The sequence below is a fragment of the Myotis davidii genome, unplaced genomic scaffold (genome assembly GCF_000327345.1).
Source record: "Myotis davidii unplaced genomic scaffold, ASM32734v1 scaffold199, whole genome shotgun sequence".
Lineage (NCBI taxonomy): Eukaryota > Metazoa > Chordata > Mammalia > Chiroptera > Vespertilionidae > Myotis > Myotis davidii.
The window spans coordinates 2,292,995-2,320,030 of NW_006290680.1; the positions used below are offsets into that span (position 1 = coordinate 2,292,995).

The following is a 27,036-nucleotide window of genomic DNA, read 5'->3' on the forward strand; positions in this document are numbered from 1 at the left end:
ATAGAGCCCATAGTTGACACATGAGCAGGCCAGCTGAGAACAGCTGAGCTCAGCCCAGATCAGTCAAGCCCCAGCTGGCTTCCATAAAGGACCGCGGTTTTAAGTCACTGAGTTTTGGGGTGATATGTTATATGCAGATCTTGACATTGTGATTCTGTTGGGGGTTAAACATATGTGTGTTTAACAAACTTCCCGAGTGTTCTGAGGCCAGTGTTCAATGGACCACACTTGAGAAAAACTGTTTTAGACCCAACCCTGTCATAGTGTAATGTGTAATCATGTAAAATCCCTTAGTATTTATGAACTTCAACTTTCTCATTTGCAAAGAGGGGATACTATTTCCGGTGTCAGAGATATAAGGATTAAGTGAACATAAATATAACGAAACCTAGCTGATAATAGGTTTTTCTCCTCTTTCTTCTTTGACTCATCTCTACCTGACCCCTACCCAACGTCAGGAAGACACCAGAGCGAATATCTTAGGAAAACATGAATCTCAGGGTCACAGCTTTATTGTATAGATTTTCAACACAGCCATATTACAAACATTGTCAGGGAACATTTACAAGAATAAATAAGATGGACTTGCAGGTGTAAAAAGATTACACTTCACTGTAATGTACGTCAAAAAATATATCTGATATTCATTGACCTGACATTATTTACTTCTGCTTTTTTAAGCTAGAATTGGAAAGAAAAAGGAAAAAAAAAGAACACTGACAGCACAGTGCTGGCTTTTAAAAAAGTTGATTTATTTTGTTTTCTCTTCTCATACGTGCTTTATTTATCAAACACCCAAACTGTACAAGTGCAGGCCATCGGGGTTCACGGAGGAGGCTGATAACACTGTGGAGACTTCAGTCTCACGCAGTGGCATGTGCCCAGTGCATGTGAAAATGCCAGTCTCCATGGAGTTGAGAACCCCATGATGCTCCGAGAGGGCTATGATGGTATCCAGTAGTCAAGGCAATGGTAGAAGAAGCCTGACCCTTTGCCTTTCATTGGGTAGTAGGATATAGGGTGGAAAGAGAAGGTAGAAAAGTGCTTTGAGTCTGATTGCCAATATAGGTTAGCCTGGATTAGTCTGGTCTAGCCCAGGGTCCACCTGGCAATGAGATGGGGAATAGCAGGGATGGTTATAATCGTGTATCAACAGTCACTGTGCTTTTGCTTTGCAGTCTGCTCCAACAGGCCTGGCGTGGGGAGTGGGGCGTGGGGATAGAATTAACCTCTGGAGATAATGTATGTGGTAAGCAAAATCCTGTGCTGGGTCCTGCTTGGACCTTGACTGGTTCTGGCTCCCACTGACAGCCTTGTTCACCTTATGGCTGGTCTAGTCAGGGATCTTGGGCATTGGCTCTATACAAAAGCAGCTGTTCTTTCTGGGCTATTTGGTGATAACCAGCCTGGAGGAGCCCTAGATCTGTTGCCAGAGCAGCATCTGGGCCTGCATGGTGGGGAGATTCGGGTAGGAGAACAGGGATCTTCAGCCTGCATAAACCAAGCACAACCTGCTTGGCCTAGTGCTCTGCAGGAATGAAAGAGTTCAAACGTGATCCCAGCTCCATAAACTCTCACCCTCCTCGGGGGAAGCAACTTAAAGGCCCGTACAGCAACGTTCCTGCTTCCCTTTAAAGAGATGCCTGGCTTCTGCTGGACCGCTGCAGAGACGGACAGCCTGTCCTCTCTGGCAGACAGCAAGTTCTTCCTTATAGCTACTAAGTACCACCCATTGATCCTAGTTCCACTTGCAGGAGCGACCTGGGACTAGCAAACTGTGCTTGAATTTTCTAACAATCTACAGACCAGTGGAGGATATGGGCACTAGTATTGTGCCTGACCCTTCAGAAGACTGATTCGACCTGAGATGACAACAATTTGCCTTCCGAGCCTCCATACAGCTTTGGGCACTTTGACCCAAGAAATATCTTATATCATTAATTTTCCATGGGTGAGATGGGGGCATGGTAGGCACTGAGAGTTTGTTGAACCATCATATGAGAGGTCCACGGATTTGTACTTGCAAGCTCAAAGGCGCTGAAGTACGTGTATTTCAGTTTTGCAATTGTAGCAGGTTATATCACATCCTCCCCCCCACCCCCCAAATCTAAGGGTCTAACTTATCAGTGATCCATAAATTACATTAATTACACTGAGCTCCAGTCTTTCATACCAATACCTTTCTGTTCAACACTCTAAGGTCCCCAGACCCTCATTCTCTGAACATTCCAACCAGGGACCAGGGTTCAATTCTCACCACCCAAAGCAACTCTCAGATCCAGAAGGATGTTCCAGTAGCTCTTCCCTGTGGACCCTCTGCCATCCTGAGTCCTTCCACATCCCTTGTATCAGTTCCAAAGGGTATCCCCAACCTCTTAGATAACTAGGATGCCAGGCCTGGGGTCTAACATTGCGGGTGTGCTGACTGCTCATCCTGGGGACCTAACATTCATGGGTGGCTTTCAGAGGGTGAATGTGGCCCCTCTGATGACCTTTTCCTGCCTCTTCTGGAGGTAGGTAGGAGTGACGCAGAGATGACCTTGGTCTCTATAAGACAGTTGTATAGCCAGCCAATGCCATGCAGAAGTCTATCTTTGCTCATATGAGCAAATATGACTTAGACATCTCTGCTGTGCTTCTCAGGATCATGTCCCTGACTCTGAAATGTGTGCCAGAGGAGACTAGAACCCCTCCATTCTCTGCTACTGACTTCTCTCCCTGATGTTCAGACAGTGTGTGACCTCAAAGGCAGGTCTCTGGGAGGTGAGGCCAAGGCCCTGCATTTGATCACCTCTAGATGAGGATACAGGGAGAACCTTCAACATGGAGCCCTTGAATGGGAATAAGGAAAAGGCTGAATCTCAGCTGGTCTCCTCCAATTGGACTTACTTTGCCCGCTTCCCTGTTTTATTCAGCTGTGATTTGGAGCTGGCATCATTGGCTAAGGAGCTCAGACTAGTTAGATGATGAGGCAGGCAAGTCAGGGCTTTGAGATGAAATGGCCATCATGTCTCATCTTTAGAACTGCCCTGCAGCTTGGGTTGACCATTTGTTCCTAAGTCTGTTGGCCCAATATAATCTGTTGGCATCATGGCTTAGGATCCTGTTCATTTAACCCTTGGAATCACCCATGTTTTTCATGGCATTACTTCTGCCTCATCATGCTGCTGATGGCCTGTCTGTCCAGCCCAGGAGTGACCATTTACAGGCTAAGGGAGGGCAGCTTTCTTCATTCTGTTCTAAGGCAATGAGGTGCAGAATTATCCATCTCCTTCAATGGCTCTGGATCTGGGCTGGGCAGTGCCTCCTGGCTGCTCCTCCCTGGCCTTCACGTCTGCTGTCTGCAGCAGCCTTACTAGACTGACACCTCAGTGCCCACAACAGATTCACCCAGAACTGAGGAAGTGTGGGTCCTGGTGAGGGCATACAGCAAAAGCTAGCTCAGCAATGGGGACCGGGTGAGAACAAACATGATTGGCCAGAGGGAAAATTATCATCTTTGCCCTAAGATGCCGAGACTTACATAAAGCAACATCCTTGCTCTAGGTGGTTCTGGCTGGTCCTGCCCATACCCTGGCCTGCCGTGTCATAGAAGCGACCACTTATCCAGTGGACCATATGCATCCTTGGTTCTGAGTATTCCTTTTAGGTCCCAACTTCCTGGCCTTGCCTTCCTGTTTTCCTATCTGTAGCTTTCCAAATCTACCTCTTCTATTGGCCAAGGCTCTTCATTTCACATTTCTTCCTATTAACTGGTTGACCCAACAATCTATAACTGAGAAATGGGCTGGGCTGGGAAACTAAAGACTGAGCTCTTTCTACCACAACCCATGCCTCACCAGTGGATGAACTGTACCATGGTAACAGTGCTTCCTGGTAGCACCCCTTGCAGGGAGGGCCCTGCGTGTCATAGGAACCCATAAATATTGTGGGCTTAAGTAAAGTGAAGAGCCTTCCAGACCCCAAGCCCTCATGTGCAGTGTGTGCTCAGGTTTGCTTGCATTAGCAACCGTGTGGACTCTACCTGGACAAAGCTACTGACATCATAAACATATACAGGTGGGGATGCTTCCTGGCTCCTCATTCATACCTTCCTCTTCTCACAACAGGGTACATAGCTAGGAGGTGAGAACCACGAGGCCCTGCACTAAGCGAGGGCACTCCCTTTGGTATCCAGAAATGAGAAGCTGGTCCCACTTGTGGAGACGCAGAGACCACAAACAGTTTTCCTCTGCATGGAGCAAGGTGAGTCACCCCTGTAAGTGGGGGGTAGGAAGGTACCTTGGGGGAAGCAGTGTTTGATAAAGCTCAACTTCTTGGGCACCGGTGCCCCATTTCACCCCAGCCCTGGCCATGTGGGGTCTTCAGGAGGCACCTCCACTCACCAGCCTCAGTTTCTTCTTTGTAAACTGGCCTAAGACCCATTCACTGCCCTGCTATCTTGGGAGGTGGCTGGGTTGTGAGGAAATGAGGGACGAACGGCGGTAACCATCACTGGCCCTTGGTTATCCCACTGTGGCCCGAGTTATTAGTTTTCCTTCTGCCTGAAGTCACATTTTAAATCCCTACCATTTGAAAGGATAGAAGCCACTGCCATTTTTTTATCTGCCAGCTGTTTTACCCCTTCCTGAGCAGAATAAATCTCAGGATTTGTATTAGTAGCCTCAGTCCCCTCATTCTGTATGGATGAGCCAAGATCTGAGAAAGGAGCATATAACAGGGTGATTTGCTAGGCTGTAGGCTCTTTGAAGGCTGGGGGAGCGCCGGCTGGAGCCGTGGACTGGAGCCAGGCGAGGCCAGCAGAACCAGTGGGGGCTGGGGCCCGGGGACCCGCTCGAGCTCACGGGGAAGGGCCCATGAAAGGAGAAGAGTGAGTTCTTCCTGGGGCTCCTTTTTCTTCCTTTGCTTTGAGATGTTTCTGTTTGAACCTCCAAAGTGACAGCCCTTCCTTGATCAAGTCCCCGGACTTCTAGACAGCTCCCGAGCCCGTGCCACTGGGAGCAGCGTCTGCGGGCTCCTCCCATGTTCCCTCCTGTGGGCTCTGGCTGGGTCACCCTGCCCCCTGGTAGAGCAGAGACCCTGTTTCTCACAGAAGCAGAAGCTCACAATCCCCTGCGTATTTTGTTCCAGCGACAAAATAATGAGCAGACAGACAAATAGATGTGATAGTAAAGAGTACACGTCGAAGGGAGTGTTTTCACAGTGTCTGATGAAGGGGAAGAGGCCGGCTGCCCCAACACTGAGCTGAGCGCATCACCCGAGCTCCCTGTGGCCCATGGGGTGAAGCTGCACTGTTGGCGGAGCATTCACCCCTGACCCTGGCTCCTCTCCTAACCTCTGGGTGGGCTGCCCTTCCCCCCATACTGCCCCCACCCCAGGACTTCCCACACCTCTTTGCCATTGCCCATGCTGATCTTGGCCTGGATTTCCTGCAGTGGAGACCCAGCTGGGGTGGGAGTCACCTCCTCTGGGAAGCCCTAGGCAGGCTCCCTGCTCCATGGCTCCTGAGCTGCACCGTGGTTCCGTTTCCCCAGTGCACTCTGAGCTGCTGATTCCTCCTGTCTGAGGCTAGAGCAGCCTCCATGATGCAGCTTCCTCCATCCCAGGCCACCCCAAGGCTGTCAGGTCCTGAGCCCACACCCCTGCGAGAGACAAGGTAGGGCGTCTCTGGCAGACAGCATTGCCTGAGGGAACAGGGAATGGTTTCACTGGCGAAGGAATGATTACAGGAGACTAGCTTTTCCTGGGGAGCCAGGAACGAGGCACTAAAATAGAGCTGAAATTCTGAGCCTCCCAGAAGAACTGGCACCAGAAAGAAAGAATTAAATTTCCATTTGTGTAGTTCTCTGCCCAGAAGTTTCTGGCCCTATTTTCCCTCCATAAAATAATTGCTTGGCTGAGAAAGGATGGAGAAAGTAAGGAAAATAAGTGTTATCGCCATTATTCGCCTTTCTGGAGCCCAGAATTTCACCGCCGAGGAAGATGCCTCGGCTTCCTCACGTAACATGGAGATAACGAAAGGGCACGCGCTCTCCCCGGGGTAGGGGTGTCCCTAAGATTGTAGGATGGCACACGGAGTGGTTCACCCGGACACACAGGAGATGCCTAGCAGATGCCGGCTCCCTGTCACTGACTCACACATCCTTGGGCAGGACCCTAGTTTCCCAGGCCTGACCCCCTCGGCCCATTTTAAACCAAAGCATAACTGGTCCACAGTGGCCTTTGTCAGGATAGCAGCTGGGTTTCCTCGGAAGATTATGCTGAAAGCGGGGACTCAGCTGCCCAGAAGCCAGAGGAGTGGCCTCTGTCTAGCCGTCTCTGCCTCGTCAGTGGCGGGGCCGTCCCAGATGGGACCCTTTAAGGATGTTGCCTGATGACAGGCCTGAGAGATTGGTCCTGTAGCTACACATCCAAACTTCCTTCCCAGCCCCGCTCCCTTTTTTTTTTTTCACATAAGAGACTTAGATTTTACATCCCCCAAAAGAAAGTTTCTTTTAATATATGCTTTGGAAAATAATCAAATCTCATCCTGTCATCTCTCCCAAAGGGGGCGCCACCCAAGGGTCAGCAAGAGCCCTGCCTCCAGGCAGGGGTCCCTTGTCACAGACAAGGAGGAGCAGCCACCATCCCTGCAGATCCACCCCCTCCCACCGAGGACAAAAAAAGCAAAGAAAACCTTCATCCAAGAGTGCTGTGGACCCAGCAGGCTGGCGTGAGTGACAGAGGGTCAAGGCCCGGGCTGGGGAGGGTACAGAATGCTGGAGGGCTAGCTCCGTGCAGGCAGGGGGGCATGATGGGGCCCCTGCTGTGGTCTCGGGACAGCCCCAGGTCACTGAAGGAGACTGCAGAGGGCAGCAGGGCAGGGACCCCAAGAGGCCAGTCACTGCGCCCACAGCGTGGAGGTGGAGACAATCCCCTCACTCCCAAGGAGAAGCAGGCCCAGAGGTACAGTGAGCCTGCATCTCCCAGCACCCCCAGCTGGCTTGCCATGAGGTCCACACACTTGGAAAGCACAGAAGCAAGAGATCAGGGAACTGGGAAGTCCGGGGCCTTGTTGTGGGTCCGTGTCTGTGTTCGGTGGGGGTGCAGGAGAAGCCTGGGCCTTTCAGAGCCTATCTCCCAGTTCCAGGAGCCCCTCAGAAGGTGCAGGGCCCACCCCAGGCATGAGACCACCAGTCTTCTCCTTGGAGTTGGGCCAGGTGCCGCCTCTTAGCCTGTCACTGCCATTCACAGAAAAGGGGGTTTGACTGCAGCAGCCTCTGGACTCCGGCAGGCTCCCCATCCCATCAGGCTAAAAGGAGCTTAAATATTCCAATGCCACCTCGTATACGAATTTATACTGTTCCTGAGAGGAGGAGAGAGGCAGACAGGGAGGAGGGAAGGTAGGAGAGAGAGGGAAAGGAAAATGCATTTAGAGGTATGATTTTGGAACGAACTTTACCTACATCTGTGCTAACAGTCAGCTCAGAATTCTCCATGCAGATTCTGATTCAGTTGCTCTTGGGTGGGACTCAAGATTCGACATTCCTACCAGGCTCCCATATGCTACTGCTGGTCTACACACCAGACTTTGAGGGGGACCCACTGAGAGTGGGTTAAAGACTCACATTAAAGTTATGTGTGGTCTGTCCCCATCATTGCACCAGGTCTTCTCCTCGGGGCCTCTACCTGACCAGTCTCTTTCCATCCCTTTCTCCAATGTCCTTTTCCAATACTGTATTCATAAAATTAGCCTAAGTCAATTAGACTGGGATGGAACTGGATCCAAAACATAATCCACACTCTACCAATCCAGAAGCCCTTCCCCTAAGCCTGAGTTAGTGGTACTTCCCTAAAGAACGGGCAGAGAGTAAAACAGAGTGGGGTGTATCAGGGTTAATATGTGGGCTGCCCTGCAGGAAAGAGAAGTTGGTGAGACTGGGAGCAAAGGATGTCGATTGTAGGTGCTAAGTCACTGAGTGTTTTACTATTTGATGCTGGTTTCTTCCGGCACAGGGAACTAGGGTCACGCCCTGCCTGGGGGAGAACAGTTCTCGGGACACTCACCAGGGTCTCCACCATGTTGGACTTGTTGTTCCGCAGTGTTTTCACGATGTGGAACACGTCAATGATGTTCTGCTGCTGGATCATCTCACACACGCTGCAGATGGCACAGAAGGTCCCACTGCGGCCTCCCCCATTTCTAAACACAGAGGGAGGGTAAGTCAGACTCCTTCCTGGGTGCCCCACTGGCATGGGGGAGTGGCTACGTTGGCCAAGGCAAGGTAAGGCACTGGTGAAAGCCCTAACCCGAGCCATGTGTCAGGGTTCGAGTGTCCCGGACCTGCTGTGACCTTGGGTAAGTCACTCCTTGTCTGAGCTCCAAGTTTCCCATTCATGTAATGGAGGGGTTGGACTAGAGGACCCGGGAGAGTTCCGTTAGCTTGATGTTTCCTTGGTTCTGTGAGCAGGTTATGGCACACCAACCCCAACCTTCAGGCCTCATGGTGTCTTTATTCATGTGTCTGCATCCTTGTCCAAAGGGATGCTCTGGGTCCACCCACTAGGGACAGCCAGCCCAGGTGTTTGGGTGGGGGCCAGGCTGGGTCTGAGATACTGTGTCCTGAAGTGATAAGTCTCTATTTATACACCTGGGTAAGCAAGACCCTACAGCTCTGGAGAGTAGAGGTAGAGAGTCCTTGGCAGGGCCAGCTCCCTGCCACTCCTTCTTTCTGAGCCTCCATATGTCATCTTCATGGAGACATCTCAACTCTTTACAGAGTCCCTTTTGGAATCTGCCTGATTCGGAACTCCTGGGCGTGTTGCCAAGAGTAACTAATGATTTCATGTAATGGTCTGTGTCTAAGGAACATCTGGATGAAACGAAGGCACTTGATCTCCCAGATGTTTTATCTATAGGACATCCAACGACCAGATGCTTCAAGTATAGACAATTGCCTTCATTCACTAGGCAGCGCCTGCATTTCAGTGTCTGTTTTGGTGACGGCGGCTCCCAGGGGTGCCAAGGTCCCTGTTGATAGAAGGACACCCCTGCACTTTCCTTTGGTTCAAACTGCTGGTCACCTTGGACAGGGAAGAGAGGGATAAAAACCAATCACATAGGAAAGAGGAGGGAGGGACCCCCAGGAGGGAGGGTTCAGTATTTTCTGGAGCAAGAACAGCAGAACCCAAGAGGAAGAGGCATCTTGGGCCAGTGGAGTGAGACCCTGGTGAGATGGGTGTGGCTCTGGGCTGAAGGAGAGCCACCTGAGTGTGTGGGAGGGAACTGAAGGGAGCAGGGTTAGCTGGCAGGGAACCAGCTGCCAGTTTCTGGGATGTGGGGAGAGCCAGCTCAGCCTGGCTGATGTCTCCCACCAATGAGACATGCAACACCTCATGGCATCTTCCTGGACTACAGTGGGCATCCCTTGGGAAGGGGGATTGCTACAGGTGATGGCCCTTGAGCTGTGTGTGTTGAACTTCACTTTAAGCTCTGTGACTTTTCTGACATGCGTGTGCGCGTCCTTTTAGAGAATAAGCTGGTTTTGAAAAGACAATTCTGAGGTCAGTAGGTGTTATTAATGCCTCCACTAACTCCACAAATAGTTATTCTGAAAAGGGGAAGTCTCTGACCCAATCTTCCTTAACACACCTTTTTAACAAGCGGGCCCTCTCAGTCATGTCTCCCCAATGACTTTAAGGTTCTAAGAAGCAAAGGGAATGGTCGTGAATCAGATGTTCCACACAAGCTATCATCGCTTCCGGTTTGTTTTGGGTCTGAAGTCTCTAGGATCCTTCTCTTTATACTCCTATGGTAGACTTGGACACAGGCATTTGCATATTTGCTACCATGATATTGCAGATTTGTATGTTGGCAGATAAACTGTGTTTACTTTCTAAATATGTCACAAAGCCCCACAGAGCCTTACAATGACCTAATTCAGTAGACCCATTAGATGAGTAAACTAAGGCTCATAAAATTAAGTGATTTCCTTGAAGATAGCTTGTCAGCCACAGTCCTCTAAGGGACCTGACCTCCACCCTGCGTGATGACATCAGGGTCTGTTTGACCCGGAACCCCTGTGCCCCAGCTATGACTGTCCTAAGACAGGAGGTGAAGGTTCCATTTCACCTCAGTAATGGAAGTATGAACACAGCTGACCTGAGCCCACGGTGCCCTGGGAAAAGTGTTGCAGACATAGTGGATGAACCCCTTGGTTTACTCAGAGTGGGAGTGTGGGTTAATGGATGGCACGTTAGCCTGGAGGCCAGTGGATTCTAATCAAAGCTCCTCTCTTAACTACTTGATGCCTCACCGCCTGTGCCTCAGTCTTCTCACTGTGACATGATAAAATCTACCTCACAGATGGAACGAGGTGACTCATTTTAACTGCCTGGCATAGAGCTCACTTAACCCATTCCCCTTTCCTCCTTTTCTTCAGGAAATAATAGAAGAGGGTTTAGTTGGTGGAACCCTCTTCCTCCTGAGCCTGCTTGTGACTGGCAGGCCACATCCTGCTTCCTGCTGGAGGGTGGGACTTACCTGCCTCCTGGGAGCTTAGGGGTGTGGTCTGACCACACTCCATGTTTGGGGAAAGGCTACCAGGTTTTGCATCAGTAAATATGTCACATAACATTAGTTCAGGGCAACCCCAGTCCATTGAAGGGTTGCGATTCTTTGAATACACTCCCATTGGCCTTTCAGGGATGTTGAGATGTGGTACAGCCAGGCATGCCTAGGACTAGTGTTTGTGGCCAGCATCCTCAAGGCCGTCCTATCACCCACCACCCCGTGGCCCTGGAGATGCCTCCCTAGTACAGTACTCACAGGCAGTGGACCACGGTGCGTCCCTCCCGCCCGTCGTACTGCTCCTGCCACTTCTCCAGCCGCCGGACCACTTTGAGCAGAGAGCGCTTGGAGGGGGGCGTGTCCCGGTAGGCGGGCCAGCCAATGTACTGGAGGTGCTGGACTATACGATACCCATCCTGAGGCTGAGAACAGAGAGGCTGTTAGGGCTGTTGCAGCATTGGGTGGAGGACAGACTAAATGAGGTCTCAGCCATGTCATCACGGGGAGAGTCACAGACTCTCTCTTTACTCATCTCTACACTTTTGTGCACACTGATTCTCCTGCCATGATTGCCCTGCACCCCTTCTCAACCTGGAAAACTCCTACTCAGTCTTCAAAACACAATTCAAACATTCCATTCCTGAGGGAAAGCCTGCCCTTTCCCTGAGGTTCATGTGCCAGAATATATCTCACTTTCCCACTAGATCAGTGATGGTAAACCTATGACACTCATGTCAGAGGTGACAAGTGAACTCAATTTTTTGGTTGATTTTTCTTTGTTAAACAGCATTTAAATATATAAAATAAATATCAAAAATATAAGTCTTTGTTTTACTATGGTTGCAAATATCAAAAAATTTCTATATGTGACACGGCACCAGAGTTAAGTTAGGGTTTTTCAAAATGCTGACACGCCGAGCTCAAAAGGTTCGCCATCACTGCACTAGATAGTGAACTCTGAGGGCAGGGGCTGAGTTCTGTTCACCCTGGGCCCCAATAAAGGCCCATGTCACTTTAGTTAGCCACCATTCCATAGGTTACCAATCGGCTCCCTTCCACCCAGCCAGTGAGTTTCCTCTTGGAAGCAGCTCTTCTTCTTTTTGGTGTGGTTCCCAGGGTCTAGCCAAAGCTTACTGGAGCCAATCAAAGGCTGCATCTACTGCCAGAACAGCGCAATACAGTGGGAAAGCGCTAATTTCTAAGTGTTGTCTACATGGCAGCAAGTGTGTCAGGAAAAGGCAGATGGCAGGCGGGATGTCGCCCTGTGTTAACCTGGAATCGGCAGAGGCATCGCTTCCCCAAGGACGAAATGATCTGAGAGTTCAGTCCGGACACTCATTAGCCGGGGGTTCCTCTCCCACAGGCTCCATCTATTTGTGTGTGTGCGGTAGGGGAGAGGGCGGCGTGGGATGCAATGGCGGCCGCACACTTACCCGAGCCATGTTGCAGATGCGGAATATTCTGTGGATGATGTCCTCGTCGATGTCTGCGGAGACGAACTCCACCTGGATGGGCCCGTAGCACCCGGAGGTCTTCTCAGGCCAGTACTGCATACAGAGCTGGGAAAGAGGCCACAGGAAGAGGCCGGGTGGGAGGGCGTTAGTCTCATGTATCACTAAGCCTTTCTTATCGTAGGCAGAACACACTGGCTAGAGATGTAGAGTGTCATGTAGGAAATTAGATTCCGCTTCCCTGTTGGGGAGCAGCCACCCATTTTGGGGGGTGTTGTTGAAAAGTCGAAGTTCTGAACACAGAAACACTTTGCTGTGATGATTTCACACCATTTGCTAGACTTGCTGGGCCTCACTTTCCTCATCTGTAAAATGGGGAGAATGGTATTTACCTCGAAGCGCTGCTGTCAGACTTAGGTAGAACACTCCAAGGGAAGGGCAGGTATAACCTCTAGTTTTCTTTTCACTAATGTGAACCTCGGCAAACACTTCCCCATTCCAGGGAAACCTTTACAATCATTTCATGATCAGATCATGAACACTTTAGAATATATATAAGCTTTGGCATCAGACATGCTTGGGTGCAAATCCAGGCTCTGCTCCTTACTAGTTGTGTGACCCAGGCCTCAGTTTTCTAATATGTAAAATGGGGATAACCATGCTTACCTTACAAAAGGTGATGTAGCATGGTGTTGAGAGGTCTTGCCTGTGATCTTTCCTATTTTTCTGGAATTGTGAATCAGATCCTACAGCTGAGAGCAAAGGTGACGGTGGCCCCACAACCTAAGACAGTGTCTCAGCCAGAGGTGGTTTTGTCACCCAGGGGACATTTGTCAATGTCTGAAGATACTGTTGATGGTCACACCTGGGGGTTTCTATGGGTATCTAGTGAGTGGAGGCCAGGATGCTGCTCAATATCCTCCAATGAGGGTATACCTTTCCCCCACCCAGGACTCTGGCCCCCAATATCAATAGTGCAGAGATTGAGAAACCATGGCCTAAGATCACAAGTGATTCCTTAGGTTTATAGTCTCATCAAGAAAGAGAGACAGACACTTCATTCTTCTCTATCTGTTAAGCCATCAGATGACTTCAGTTGGAGAAAGAACATTGAGGTAGTTGGCAGAGGATGTGGCTCAGAGGGGCAAATGTGCTTCCTCAAATTCCTGCTTCCCAAGGATCATGGGGGTGGACTCTGTCCAGGTTTATAGACCTCAGCATTGGGCACAGAAAAGAGCAAGTTGAGGCTGTATGCTTGTCAGGGGCCACTCCAGCATGGACCCTCCACCTGGGGGTTACCCAGAAGATGGAGCCAAGATTCACAAGACCCACCGAGGCCTCTGAGGGCCACCTGGTCTGCCACAGCCTACGCCAGCTTGCAGACAGAAACCCAGTGGCCTCCTCACAGCTACCACGGATGCAGGATTTTCATGAAAGGGATCGATGTCCCTTTATGGAGAGAGAGCAGTCATATGCAAAAGGGCATTTTCTCTATTCTTTCTCTCTCCAGAACTGGAACCAGAATGGAAAAGCCAGGAGGAGGGAGGATGAAGGAGAGAGAAAGCACACATCTCCAAACATCCTAGCTGTGCAACCCAGATTCCGGTTCAGGGATAATATTGGTCACAGGATAGGCCACACCCGGCCAGCACCGGTTCTGTCAGTAAAGTTTTATTGAAATACCGCTGTACTTCTTTGTTTATGTAGTATTGTCTGTGGTTGCTTTCGAGCTACAATGGCAGAGCTGAGCAGACCACATAGCCTGCAAAACCTAAAATATTTCCTATCTTGTCCTTCACAGAGAAAGTTGGCCGACCCCTACACTGTCAGCTTGTTCTGGGAATAAAGGAGATGGCGCATGTGAACAAACAGGCAGGGCATACGTACCCACTGAATCCCAGCGACTCACAGTATTATTGAGCCTATCAGTGCTCCACAAAAATAACAAGTATGATAATGCCTCACATTTAAAGCTGATGGATTCTTCTTATCACCTGTCTGTAATAGCAAAGACCTAACGAATGATGGTTGCTTTCCTGGCATCTCTACTGGGGGTTATCTGAGCATGTGTGTGGGTGGCTGTCACAGGGACCCTGTGGCTGGACAGTCATCTGCTGAGCTGGGCGGTTATGACAGATCCACAATTTGACCTTCATTTCTCTCCGCCATTGGCTCTCCTGCCTTGCACCCTTCGCAGTGGTGAGGGACCAGCACTGATAAGTCTGTGACTGGCCAGAGAAATCAGAACTCATCAGAACTTCCCATTAAAAAAATAATTGCCTTTATCATTTGCACTGAATTTGGCCTTGCCAGAAGTTGACCGTGATCCCAACATCAGGTACAGTGGTCCGAGGCATCAGAGAAAGTCAGTTACCCCCAATATTTTCAGTCTGGAGAGAATGCGGAATTATTTGTCTCTTTTAATAAGATTTCCAGACCAATTTCTCAAGCTAATAGGTTTTCCTACGCCTCAAACAAGACTCCTACATTTGGGACACTTCCCTGCATTTGATTTTCCAGGTCACTCTCCCGTAATGCCCAGAGGGCTGGGGAAGTGTGTGGGGTCTTAATCCTAAATCAGAGCCATCCTTTCACTTGAGTTCCCTCACTTGTAAGATGCGGCAGCAACAGTGTGGGTGACGTGGCCTTTGAGCTGCCAAGGACCATCAGGGTCGCCCCACAGCTCAGGGTGCCACACATAATCTAGCCATGGGGACAGAAGGAAGGGGCGGGAGCCAAGTGTTCCCAGTGACCCTCTGGGGCTCAGAAATGATTCTCATCAACAAGAAATGTCCTCTATGGTTTAGCTCAAGGCTGTCCTGGCCTCCAGCCACTGGGGTTGTGCCTTGGTGGGCGCAGCCTTTCTGGCCATGTAGGCAGTGTAGCAAAAGGGCTCCCTGGGTTCAAATCCCAGCCCTGCCACTTTCTAGCTGAGTGACTTGACCAAATCTTCTAGCTTCTCCGAGTTATGAGTGGCTGTGCATCTGAATGTGTCTGCTTAGCACTGGGGTCTGTAAGTAGTGAGCACTCAGTAAATGTGAGCTATAATTATTAGGCAATTTGGGGGAGTGCCCTTCAAACAAGATGGATAAAGTGAAGTTTTTTTTCCCTCCCTCCACTTAGTAGCTCTTATGAAAATTTCTCTTTAAGATAATACCCAAAGGACTGCCCTTGTGAAAATTCCTGATCAACCAGCTTAGGGGAGCAGTGGGGACTGGACACTGTTCTGCATGTCAAAGGAGAGAGACCTGTGGAATGTTCTGGAGGGGGACCCAGGAGATGGGAGAGGGAGGTTAGGATGCAGTGAAACAAAAGTGAATCGATGTGTCATGTGACCCCCCTCCTAACCTAAATATTCAGCAAATTTATAATAATGTGCACAGAGCTCAATATGTATTGATTTCCTGTGGAAACCAGCGAGGAACTAAGCTTTCTCCCTGAGTGACAAAGAAACAAAGCAGAAACATATATGTGGTCTGAGGGCCAGACCACGAGCACATCGGCATCAGCATTTTATAGAAATCTTGGGGATGAGGACCCTGGAAATGGAGGGATTCAAAAGCCCACTTGACCCTCTAAAACAGCAGTTCTCAACATGTGGGTCACGACCCCTTTGGCGGTCAAACGACCCTTTCACAGGGGTCTCACCTAAGACCATCCTGCATATCAGATATTTACATTACTATTCATAACAGTAGCAACATTACAGTTATGAAGTAGCAACGAAAATAATTTTATGGTTGGGTCACAACATGGGGAACTGTATTTAAAGGGCCAGAAGGTTGAGAACCACAGTTCTAAAACCATGAGGTCCCCACTGACCTGGGGCCACACGTACACTCAGTACCACTTTGGCATTTTCTTCCTTAGATGGAAAACTCTCGAAATGGCTGTCTCCAAGAATTGAGTCACATCCTTTAGCCTAGAGCCGTGTTCGGTAAACCATGGCTCGTGAGCCACATGTGGCTCTTTGGCCCCTTGAGTGTGGGTCTTCCACAAAATACCACGTGCGGGCGCGCACGTACAGTGCGATTGAAACTTCATGGCCCATGTGCAGAAGTCAGTATTTTGTGGAAGAGCCACACTCAAGGGGCCAAAGAGCCGCATGTGGCTCGCGAGCCACGGTTTACCAACCACTGGCCTAGATCCTGGACCAACAGCCTTTATCCACCTTTCTCTCCAGTATCTCCCTCCTTACCCAGCAGGGAGGGTGGTGCTGCCCGTCTGAGCGCTTCCTCACTTCAGACACGCAGGCCGTGCGAGGACCACACCTGAGGGGAGCCGGCCCAGCTCTGCTGCTGGTTAGAATCGGCCAGGCTTCCTCCAGCAAAGCAGAGCAGCTCTTGTTGTTTATTGTCAGAACAAGTTAAACCAAGCGGAAGTCATGACGCCGTGTGGATGGCTGGGAACAGCTGCCATATATTGTTCCACACGGTCTCCATGGCTGTGTGAGCCGTGCAAAGAGCAAGTTCATACGCAAACAATAACAAACACAAAGGCAGCTCCACTGTTAAACATCATCTGTTTTTCGCTGATGGAATCAGAAAGCTTGTTAGTCACTGATATAAATGTGCCCTGATGCATTGAACGGAAACTAGCATATGTCCTATTTGGGGAAAAACAACTTTAAAGCATATTTCTGTACACCTTAGTCTGCCTTTTGTTAAATAATACTTTGACAAAATGGAAAAGCCAAGGAATATACAACTTCAGAAATTAAAGGCTTACTTGTCAAGGTCCCTGTAATCCACAGAGCAGGGTGGGTGGGGTGGGTGGGGTGAACCAGGCCCAAGCCACCCAAGATGAAGTGAATTAGTATTTTTAAGAGAAAAACAGAAAAGACCCACCTGAATTGATTTTAAAATTCAGGTCCATGATTATAAAATTCCTTTAAATAGATTTGATAAAGAGTCCAAATCACATAATTGGTTTTAATACTGTGGCCAGTTAAGGAAGACAGATGGTGCTTGAAGCAGTGGACACAAAGCAAGGGACAGGGAGAGGCACATGGACCATAATCATAGTGATCCGCACACCCCTCCTCCATGCAGCCTCTCCTTGGTCCGACAGGTGAACAGTACAGTCTCCATCAGGGGTGGAAACTGACTTATGACAGCTGCATCAGCGTGCATTTCCAGAAAGGAAGGGGGGCCGCTTAGGAAAAGGGTGGGTGGAAGGCAAAGGCCAAGGCATGTTAGAAACAGGTAGGAGAAAGACAACTGAGTTATGCAACTTAAGAATGGATCAATTTTTGGCTTCTAGTCAAGATGGAGGTGTAGGTAAACAAGGTGCGAGAATCCTCCCATAACCACATAAAAAATACAACTAATCTTCAGAACACCCATCATTCAGAACCACCTGAAATCTGGCTGAATGGAAGTCCTACAGCAAGGGAATTAAAGAAGAAGACACATCGAGCCTGTAGGAGAGGTGGAGATGCTGAACGGGCGGGTCCCACACCCATGTGTGGCCTATTTTAATCTGGAGGGATACCTTGGCTGTGGAGGTACCCCTGAGAAGTGAGGGGTCCCAGCCCCACACCAGACCCCTCATCCCAGGCTTCCAGTGCTGGGAAGAGACGTCTTCATAAATTCAGGCTGTAAAAACCAGCAGGGGTTGCGGCTGAGTGACACCTCTTAAAGGGCCTGCACACGGACTTACTCGACTCCCTTCCTCTGAGCTCCAGTGCTGGAGCAGCAGCTTGAAAGGAAACAGGGATATACGGGGAGGAACTGAATTGTCTGGCATCAGGGCAAGAGCTGGGGGGCAGCTTTCTCCCACACAGAAGTGCTGTCAGAGGCCACTGTTCCTATGCTGAGACCTCCCCTGTCACAGAGCTGACTGGCAGATGCCATATCTGAGTCTCCATCAACCTGGTTCACACTGTTCTCACCTTCCCCCCCGCCCACCCCCCACCCCGGTGATGCCCTGAGACCCTGCCCCACCCAATTTTTGGGCTCATCCAAACCCTTTCCAGTGGCTTTTCCATACTGCTTCAGACTTTCCTAAACTCTCTCAAGTGGCTGCTAGCCTCAGGGTGTTCTGTACCTCTTGCTAAGTGACCCCAGGCCTGGCACTAGCAGCATCCAGCCTTGGTTCACAGCTTGGCCTCTTCTGGGCACTTCCAAGCCAAATACATGTAGCAGCCATCTGCAAATCCCTCAGTATTATGCCAGGTGGCCTCCAACAGGGTACAGGCAGGGTACATCTTGGGAGGCCGCAGAGCTAGTGCACCTGGTGGTCAGCTTCAGACCACACCAGATTACAGTCCTACCACATCCACATGTGACACACTCAAGAAGTGGACTCGGTGAGCACCAAAGCCCCACTGAAGCAAGTCCTGCTCCATAGGGTCGACACCTGCACGTCAGGTCTTTCACTGTAGTTGCAGCTGGCCCTCCCAGCCAATTGGCCTGGGGATCAATCCTTCCCAGCAACACCAATAGCCATCAAAGCTCAACTACAACAGGACAGTGCACACAGCCCACACGGGTGCACCTGGAGTGCCCAGCTCAGGTGACTGGGGATGCTGTGCCACTGAGACTTATAGTATACCTACTACACAAGGCCACTCTACTAAGTCCTGGAGACATAGAAGTTCTACCTAATACATAGGAACAAACACCAGAAAGCAGCCAAAATGTGGAGGCAAAGAAACATGTCACACATGAAAGAACTGGAGAAATCTCCAGAAAAAGAACTAAAAGAAATGGAAGCAGGCAAACTACCAGATACAAAGTTCAAAACCATGGTTATAAAGACGCTTAAGGGACTTAGTGAGAACTTCCACAGCATGAAAAAGGACTTGGGAACCATAAAACACAACCAGTCAGAAATGAAAGATGCACTAACTGATATGAAGAATAATTTATAGGGAATCAACAGTAGAGGACACTGAGAATCAAATCAGCAATTTGGAATATGAGGAAGCAAAAACACCCAATCAGAACAGCAAAAAGAAAAAAGAATCCAAAATTATGAAGACAGTATAAGAAACTTCTGGGACAACTTCAGGTATACCAACATTCACGTCGTAGAGGTGCCAGAAGGAAAAGAGGGAGCAAGAAATTGAAAACCTATTTGAAAAAATAATGACAAATTTCCCCTGCCTGGTGAAAGAAATAGACATACTCTGATCCTCCTCCTTCCACGTATAAGGATCCTGGATAACCCAGAACAATCTACACATTTCAAGATGCCTAACTTCATCACATCTGCTAAGTCCCTTTTATCATGTAAGATAACACATTAATGGGATTAGGATGTGGACACCTTTTGGGGGGCATGATTCCGCCCACCACACAGCCACACTCCAGAGTAGTCACAGAGGGTCTCCTGAGCTTTCTAAACAATGTGGTGGGTGTGGCATGGCTATGAAGAGGGCTTCCTTCTGTTTCTAACCCCTTCCCCCACAACTCTGGTCTAACCATAGAGGCCATTAAAGATGGACAAGCTCTGTCAATGTTATTGGGGGTGACTGAAAATGTTCTTTCTGGTGTACCCATCAGACACCACAGTGTCCTTTACTGGATGTTGTGGTTCTGGGATTTTGCCTCACTAATCTGGCCACAGGCCTTTGGAGTCCCAAAGAGCTAGAAAAGCCTCTAAGGTTGAATGTAGTTGCTTTGAGAGTCTTTACCTTGAGCCCCACCTATTCATAATTATCTTTGCACGACAGCCACTGTGGAGAACGGAAGAGTAGCTGTGGCTGGGGATGGATTGTTGAATGAAGTAATATTGGATTCTAAGCAGAGGCAGGCAGATCTGGCCAGCAGTGCAAGACAGCGAAGCACTCAGATCTCTCATCCAGTTCTCAACTTTATTTGCTGCAACTTATAGATACACCACCAACATGAGCACCTATAGTCCCTAAACCACAGGATGTGGCATTGGTTTTTTTGAGAGCAATCTGATGTGCCTGGGACCTGGCGCTGCCCTGTGGGTGTTGCTGTGATGGCTGAAGCTACAGGCTGCCTTGGCACAGGCACCCTGGCAGATAAATGCTAGTGCCACTTTAAAGAACACCCCTCCAGGTGCTGAGGGCAGCTTTTCTGATGCTCACGCTGTGTCATTGTTTATTTTCGCAAGGTGCCCAGCTGTTGTGGTGATATTTATATCAGTAAGTGCTCTATTCATCTACCAATTTCAAGGGATGCTTGCCAGCTGCGTATGGCAGCCAACCTTGGGAACGTCTGAGCCTGATTGTTTGCATTTAGAGAATCAGTCCTCAAAGGCTGTATCAACATCTGGGGCTGAAAGATCTTCATCCAGGGCCTGCCCTGAAAGGGGAAGCTACAGCCAATGACCTTGACCTTTGCTTCTCTGTGTGTCCCAAAGTGAGGCTCTTTGAAAATCCTCCTCTGTGCCCGAGCTCTGGTTTTGTAAAAAATAGATCTAGAGACATAGAAGCATGGCACAGACTGTAGAATCTCAGAGGGAAGGTGGGCGTGGGTGGGTGGGAAGAGATTAATCAAAGAACTTATATGTATATATGCATAACCTATGGACACAGATAATAGTGTGGTGAAGACCTGGGGGGCAGCGGGTGTAGAGTGTGGGTTGTAGGTGTAGGTGTAGGCAGTGATGGTGAACCTTTTGAGCTCGGCGTGTCAGCATTTTGAAAAACCCTAACTTAACTCTGGTGCCGTGTCACATATAGAAATTTTTTGATATTTGCAACCATAGTAAAACAAAGATGTATATTTTTGATATGTGTTTTATATATTTAAGTGCCATTTAACAAAGAAAAATCAACCAAAAAAATGAGTTCGCGTGTCACCTCTGACACACGTGTCATAGGTTTGCCATCACTTGTGTAAGGGGTCAATGGGGAAAAATGAGACATCTGTACTACTTCCAACAATAAAGATAAAACAACAACAATAAACACACACACACACACAATGGATGTTGGGAAAAGGGAACAGTACACAGGCTTTCACTGGCTCTACTCTGCTCATGGGCTCATGCAGGAGCGTTCACTCACTGTTTTACTTTTTCAGGCAAAGGAACCTGGCAGTGATACCTTCTGACTCTGGAACTCTGCAAGGGTCTTTGTTTTATGGAAATTGGTTTAATTTCATGGTTATCTCAAATTCCAAACATCTGTTGTTTGGGCCCAACCCTTGGAGTCATCCATTTTTCTCTCAACTTCCATATTTTGTTGGATCTATCTTATATACCTAGAACCCACTCCATTGCTACCAAGGAGGTTGAGGCCACCATCTCCTGTCACCTGGACTATTGCCGAAGTCCCTCTCTGTTCTCTCTGCTTCCACTCTTAGCAGCCACCCTCCCCCTCCCCACACCAAAAGTCTATTCTCAACACAGCAGCCAGAGGGTTGCTTTTTAAAAAATGTTGAGTTACTTTTTCAAGTCACTTCTTTCTGCAAAACCTGTCAGTGGCTCTTCATTTCTCTCCAAGTAAAACCCAAAATTCTCCCTAGGAGCCTCCCCAGCCCTTCCGTGACCTCGTTCTGCTGTGTCTCTGTGTCACCTGCTGCAGCTGTGCCCATGCTCACTCTGCTCTAGTCTCAGTGGCCTCTAAACTGTTCCTCAAATGGGCCAGGCCATGCCCCCCATAGGCCTTGGTGTGGGCTGGCCCTCAGCCTGGAATGCTCTTCCTGAGATGCTCATGTGGCTCGTCCTCTCACTCCTCCAAACCTCCCCTCGAATGAACTTCTCCATAGGGTGCACCTTGGTCACTATCACAGCGGCATCCTGTGCTTCAGACTAGCCTTCTGATCTTCGTTACCCTCTCATTTTTCTTTTCCCATCCATGTACCTTCTAACATGCAATTAAGGACACTGTAGTGTGCTGTTTATTGTCTCCCCTGCGTTAGAACAGAAGTTGCATGAATATTTCACAGATCTACATCAAATATTCCAAAAATTTATATAAAACCAAAAGAGACCCAGGATAGTTGCAGAAATACTGAGAAAGAAGAATAAAGTTGGAGGAATCACAATACCAGATATCAAACTATACTATAAAACTATTGTAATCAAAACAGCCTGGTACTGGCCCAAGAACAGGCCTATAGACCTATGGAACAGAACAGAGAGCTCAGAAATTGATCCATGCCAATATGGCCAATTACTATTTGACAAAGGTGGTAAAAGCATACAATGGAGTAGAGACGGTCTCTTCAATAAACAGTGTTGGGGAAATTGAACAGGTATATGCAAAAAAAAAAAAATGAAACTAGTCCAGCAATTTACATGCTACACAAAAATAAACTCAAAATGGATAAAAGACTTAAATTTAAGTCATGAAACCATAAAAATCCTACAAGGCAAGAAAATCTCAGACATCTCTCATAGCAGTATTTTCACCGATACATTACCTAGGGCAAGGGAAACAAAGGAGAAAATTAACAAATGGGACTACATCAAACTAAAAAGATTCTGCACAGCAAAAGAATCCATCAACAAAATGAAAAGGGAGCCTACTGTATGGGAAAACATATTTGCCAATGATGCATCTGGTAAGAGTTTAATTTCCAAAATATACAAAGAATTCATACACCTCAACATTAGGGAGGCAAACAATCCAATTAAAAAATGGGCAAAGGACCTGAATAGACACTTTTTCAAAGAGGACATACAGATGGCCAATAGATACATGAAAAAGGCTCAAAATCACTAATCATGAGAGAGATGCAAATTAAAATGACAATTAGGTATCATCTCACACCTGCCAGAATGGCTACCATCAATATATCAAACAAGTACTGGAGAGGATGTGTAGAAAAGGGAACCCTAGTGCACTGCTGGTAGGTATAGTCACTGTGGAAAATAGCATGGAATTGCGTCAAAAAATTAAAAATGGAATTGCCATTTGACCCAGTGATCCCACTTCTGGGACTATATCCTAAGAATCCCAAAGTACCAATAAAAAAGAATATATGCACCCCTATGTTTATAGCAGCGTTATTTACAACAGCCATGATCTTGAAACAACCCAAGTGCCCATCAGTAGAAGAGTGGATTAAAAAAAAGCTGTGGTCCATTTACACAACGGAATACGATGTGGCTGTAAAAGAGAAGGATCTCTTACCCTTTGAAAGAGCATGGAGGGACCTGGAGAGTATTATGCTAAGCAAAGTAAGGCAGTTAGAGAAAGACAAATATCACACGATCTCACTTATAAGTAGAATCTAAAGAACATAATAAACTGGTGAACAAAATAGGGCCAGAGGTATGGAAGTAGGAAACAGAATAAAAGTCTCAGTGTGTGTGTGTGGGGGGGGGGGGGGGGGTGACAGGAAGAGATTAACCAAAGACCATACATGCATAACCTATGGACACAGAATAGAATGGGAAAGGCTTGGGGTGGGGCAGGGGTTGGGTGAGGGGGGCAAAAAGGGAGAAAATGGGAGACATTGGTAATACTGTCAACAATAAAATTTAAAAAATTCCATGAAAAGAAAATGAATAGAAGTTGCATGAGAGATGGGAGTTTTCTGCTTTCTTCCTATGTCTCGCTCAAGGATGCATTCCAGCACCCAGAACAGCGTCGGGCCAACAGCAGATATTCAGCTAACAAGGTCGAATGAACAAGCGGAATCTGTCCGGAATGTCTCTCACATGCACACCCAAGTCACACTCCATTCCCTTCTGTAACCTGCGCCTCTCTTGGCCTCCCCAACCTTCCTGCTCCCTCCCCAGCTCCTCCCCTGTCTTCCCCACTGGGGCCAGTCACATCCCCAGATGCGTGATGACCCAGACTGGAACCCTGTCCATGATTTCTCATTCACCTCCACATCCACCTGGTCCCAAAACCTGGGCACTTCAGCTTTGGCAGTGTTTCCACATCCAACCACTATTCTCCCATCTCCTGGTCACCTGCTCAGCCAGATAATCCCTTTAATTCTGCACATTGGAAACACCCTCTGCCCCAGTCTCCCAGTTTCCAGATTTTTCCTTGTTTTTTTTTCTCTTCACTGGTTCCCAGACTCAGCTTTCTAACAGGAACTCTGTCACACCACTACACAATCTCTCAACATCTCTCCTCCCTGTACAGTATTTTCAATCCTGTATTCCTAGGAACCCCAGGGGTTCCACAAAGGTACCCAGATTAGGTGACTCTCTGAGAGGCATCTGGAGGAACTAAAAGACCAGGTAGGTGAAGCTCTAGGCCCCCTGCCCCCACTTCAATGCTAGCAGGTCTCAATCATACCTCCTTCAGATATTGGGCTTGCATGGAAACTTCTAATTTGAAGAAAGGATTCTGTTGCATACAAAATAAAAGTCTTCAAAACAACCACCACTTACCTTGCTGCAGGCCAAGGCCCAAGCTCCTTACTGGATGGGCAGCCCTCTGCAAGCTGGGCCCTGGCGCTTTCTAGCATCACCGCCTTCTCCTGCTGACACACCCTGGGACCCAGCCACACTGCACAGGAGCTGTGAGCTGCTCTGTGGACAAGCCTGCCCGCATTCACCCCACCCTGCCTTGGCCCCAGCTGTTCCTTCTGCCTGGAATGTCCTTTCCCAGTGACTTCATCCCCCACACGCCGCATCTCTGCTGCCTTCCTTCAAGGCCACAGTCACCTTCCTTTTGAAGCCTTCCCTCACCCTGTGGGCAGAATTAATTGCTCCCCGTTCCCTGCGCACACAGCACTCGCCGCTGACCTCTATTATAGTGCTGCCCCGTGTGGTGGGACAATTTGCTCATCTGTCTCTGTAGCCAGACTGTGAGGCTGAGACCACAGCTCGGACCAGCTTTATCTCATTCCCACACAGGTGCACTGCGTTACTGCGAGTTTCCCTCAGGAAGTGAGAGGACTGCTTTTGAAAACCCCAGAGGAGGTGGCCAGTCTCCCCGCCTCTACCCAGGAGTGGCTGCCCTGCCATGGGATGTGGGTTCTGGAAGCTGTCTCAGAGAGGTGCTGTAGGCACATGATGCTTGGAGCCCTCAGACCCAGAGGGGCAAGGCATGAAGCCTGCTGGACGTGAGGGCCACCTGTGACAAAGCCTGGGCTCAGTTTGGAGGTCAGTGGGCAAAGGGTCCAAGGTGCAAGCCCCAGGCTGTCCCACAGGCTGCGTTGTGGAGGGGGTAGGGTGGGGTTGTGGCCAGGATATTCTGCAGGGCTGGAGACCCTCAGAGCTGGGGGCGGGGGGTGGGAGGGCAGTGGCAGTCTCCTCTGTGAGCTCCGTATGACTCAGAACAAGGCCCTAACTAGAGCCTGGGGAACGGAGCAGAGTCAGGCTGGGCGGTGCGGGGCCAGACAAAGCCCGCACAAGTGGGAGTCAATACTGGGATATGGAGGGCCTTGGGGTACAGGGCCTGCCAGGAGGTGCCCTGCAGAAGCGGAGTGGGCTTGCTTGGTGCTCACAGCCCCCGTGCCCATCTGACGGCAGCTCGGTGGGGCAGAGGCCCACTCTGCTGGATCTCAGGACTCTCCCTCCAACTCTAGGGCACGGCTGCCCTGACGCACCTGAGCACCTAGGGCAGTGCCGGGCCTCCTCCTACCTGGGCAGTGTCCATCTCATTCAGCATCACCACGGAGGAGCAGTTATAGTCGAACACCAGCCTCCAGAAGTCTGCCACGGTGTTGGGTAGAGGGTGCTGCGTGACCACGAAGGCCGCGGGCTGCTTGTGGCTCTGCAAAGGAACGACACAGGCTTCATAAATTACATCTATCAGCGATGTTCTAATGCTGATGAGGCCCAGATGGTGTCAGAGGCCTCAAGCCTGCAAATAGGTTACACAAAGCACCTGGCCATTCTGTTATCTCTGGGTGCCCTGGCAGCAAAGGGGCGTCTCATAATGAACTCATTCTCCAAAATAGGACATTTCATTAGGAAAGTGTCACTCAGATGGGGATTATCCAAATAAATTATTTGTGTCTTGGAGCTCAGCAAATAATATTTTACTCCGAAATGAAAGGTTCTGGATGCAGATTTGCTTCTCTACTGACCAAGGTTCCTCTTGGGATAAGTGGGATATCCGTGTCCCTTGCCCACAGTCCTGTAGGAGGAGTTGGCTCAGCCCATGGCAGAGAGCATCCTGAGGGGCTTCTATTGCAGGAGGCTCATCCTGCCAAAGGCTGGAAGGAGGGCTGAGCTGGGCCGGTGGAAGATGGGCACTAGAGTGTCCAGTGGAGCAGGGAAAGGTTCCCATGTTTTAAAATCAGGCAGACCTGACTTCAAACCCAGCTTTGCCGCTTGTACATTATGTTATCCATCCATCCATCCATCCAGCCAGCCAGCCAGCCAGCCAGCCATTCAGGCATGCATCCATTCAGCCATGCATTCATCCATGCATTCACTTATCCATGCATTCATTCATCCATGCATCCATCCATCCATGCATTCATTCATGCATTCACTCATCCATGCATCCATCCATCTATGCATTCATTCATGCATTCACTTATCCATGCATTCATTCTTCCATGCATCCATCCAGCCATGCATTCATCCATGCTTTCATTCATATATGCATCTATCCATTCATCCATGCATTCATTTATCCATGCATTCATTCATTCAGGCATCATTTGCAAAGTGACTTTTTTTGGTGCTAAGCACTGGCAAGTTATTAGATCTCTCCAAATCTTGGGTTCTTCATCTAGAAAATGGGAATCATAACTCCAAATGGATGGTGTCCTACATATTGAGTGAGATTTGCCTGTGAAAGACCAGCAAGCAAGAACCAGGCTGTGAGCCCGCTGTCAGGGCAGACACACTCCTGACTTAGTTCTTCAACCTTGGCACGGGCATTGTGGGATATTGTGTTGGCAGACTGACACCCAGTACTGGTCTGGCAAACAAACAAATTCAGCCCCATATTCAGATGGGGAAACCGAGGGCCAGAGGAAATGGCCTAGGTGAGTCTGGACTACTCCTGAAGCTTCGATAGGGCCATATTTATTACAGTCCCCTGAGAGAAGGTTCTTGGAAAGATTGGGAGCTTCTCTGCCTCACTAGTGGTCTGTGAAAACTGAGAAATAACCCATGTTTGCAACGAGTTCTCCTGGGAGCTGGTTCTTGTTGGAGTCCCAGTTGTTTTCAGTGGAGTCAGGAGTCAGC

The 27,036-nt window shown here is 49.0% G+C and overlaps 1 protein-coding gene across 1 annotated transcript in view; it reads right to left on the reverse strand.

Moving 5' to 3' along the window:
* Nucleotides 1-501: 501 nt before the first annotated feature.
* PTPRT (protein tyrosine phosphatase, receptor type T) overlaps nt 502-27,036 on the reverse strand; it is a 720,009-nt gene continuing 693,474 nt past the window's right edge. The window contains exons 28-32 of the mRNA XM_015563947.1: nt 25,475-25,606; nt 11,983-12,108; nt 10,808-10,971; nt 8,047-8,182; nt 502-7,345 (exon numbers count right to left, since the gene is read on the reverse strand). Coding sequence (XP_015419433.1) covers nt 7,292-7,345; nt 8,047-8,182; nt 10,808-10,971; nt 11,983-12,108; nt 25,475-25,606 — 612 coding nt within the window. The 3' untranslated portion in view covers nt 502-7,291. The remainder of the gene's footprint in view (nt 7,346-8,046; nt 8,183-10,807; nt 10,972-11,982; nt 12,109-25,474; nt 25,607-27,036) is intronic.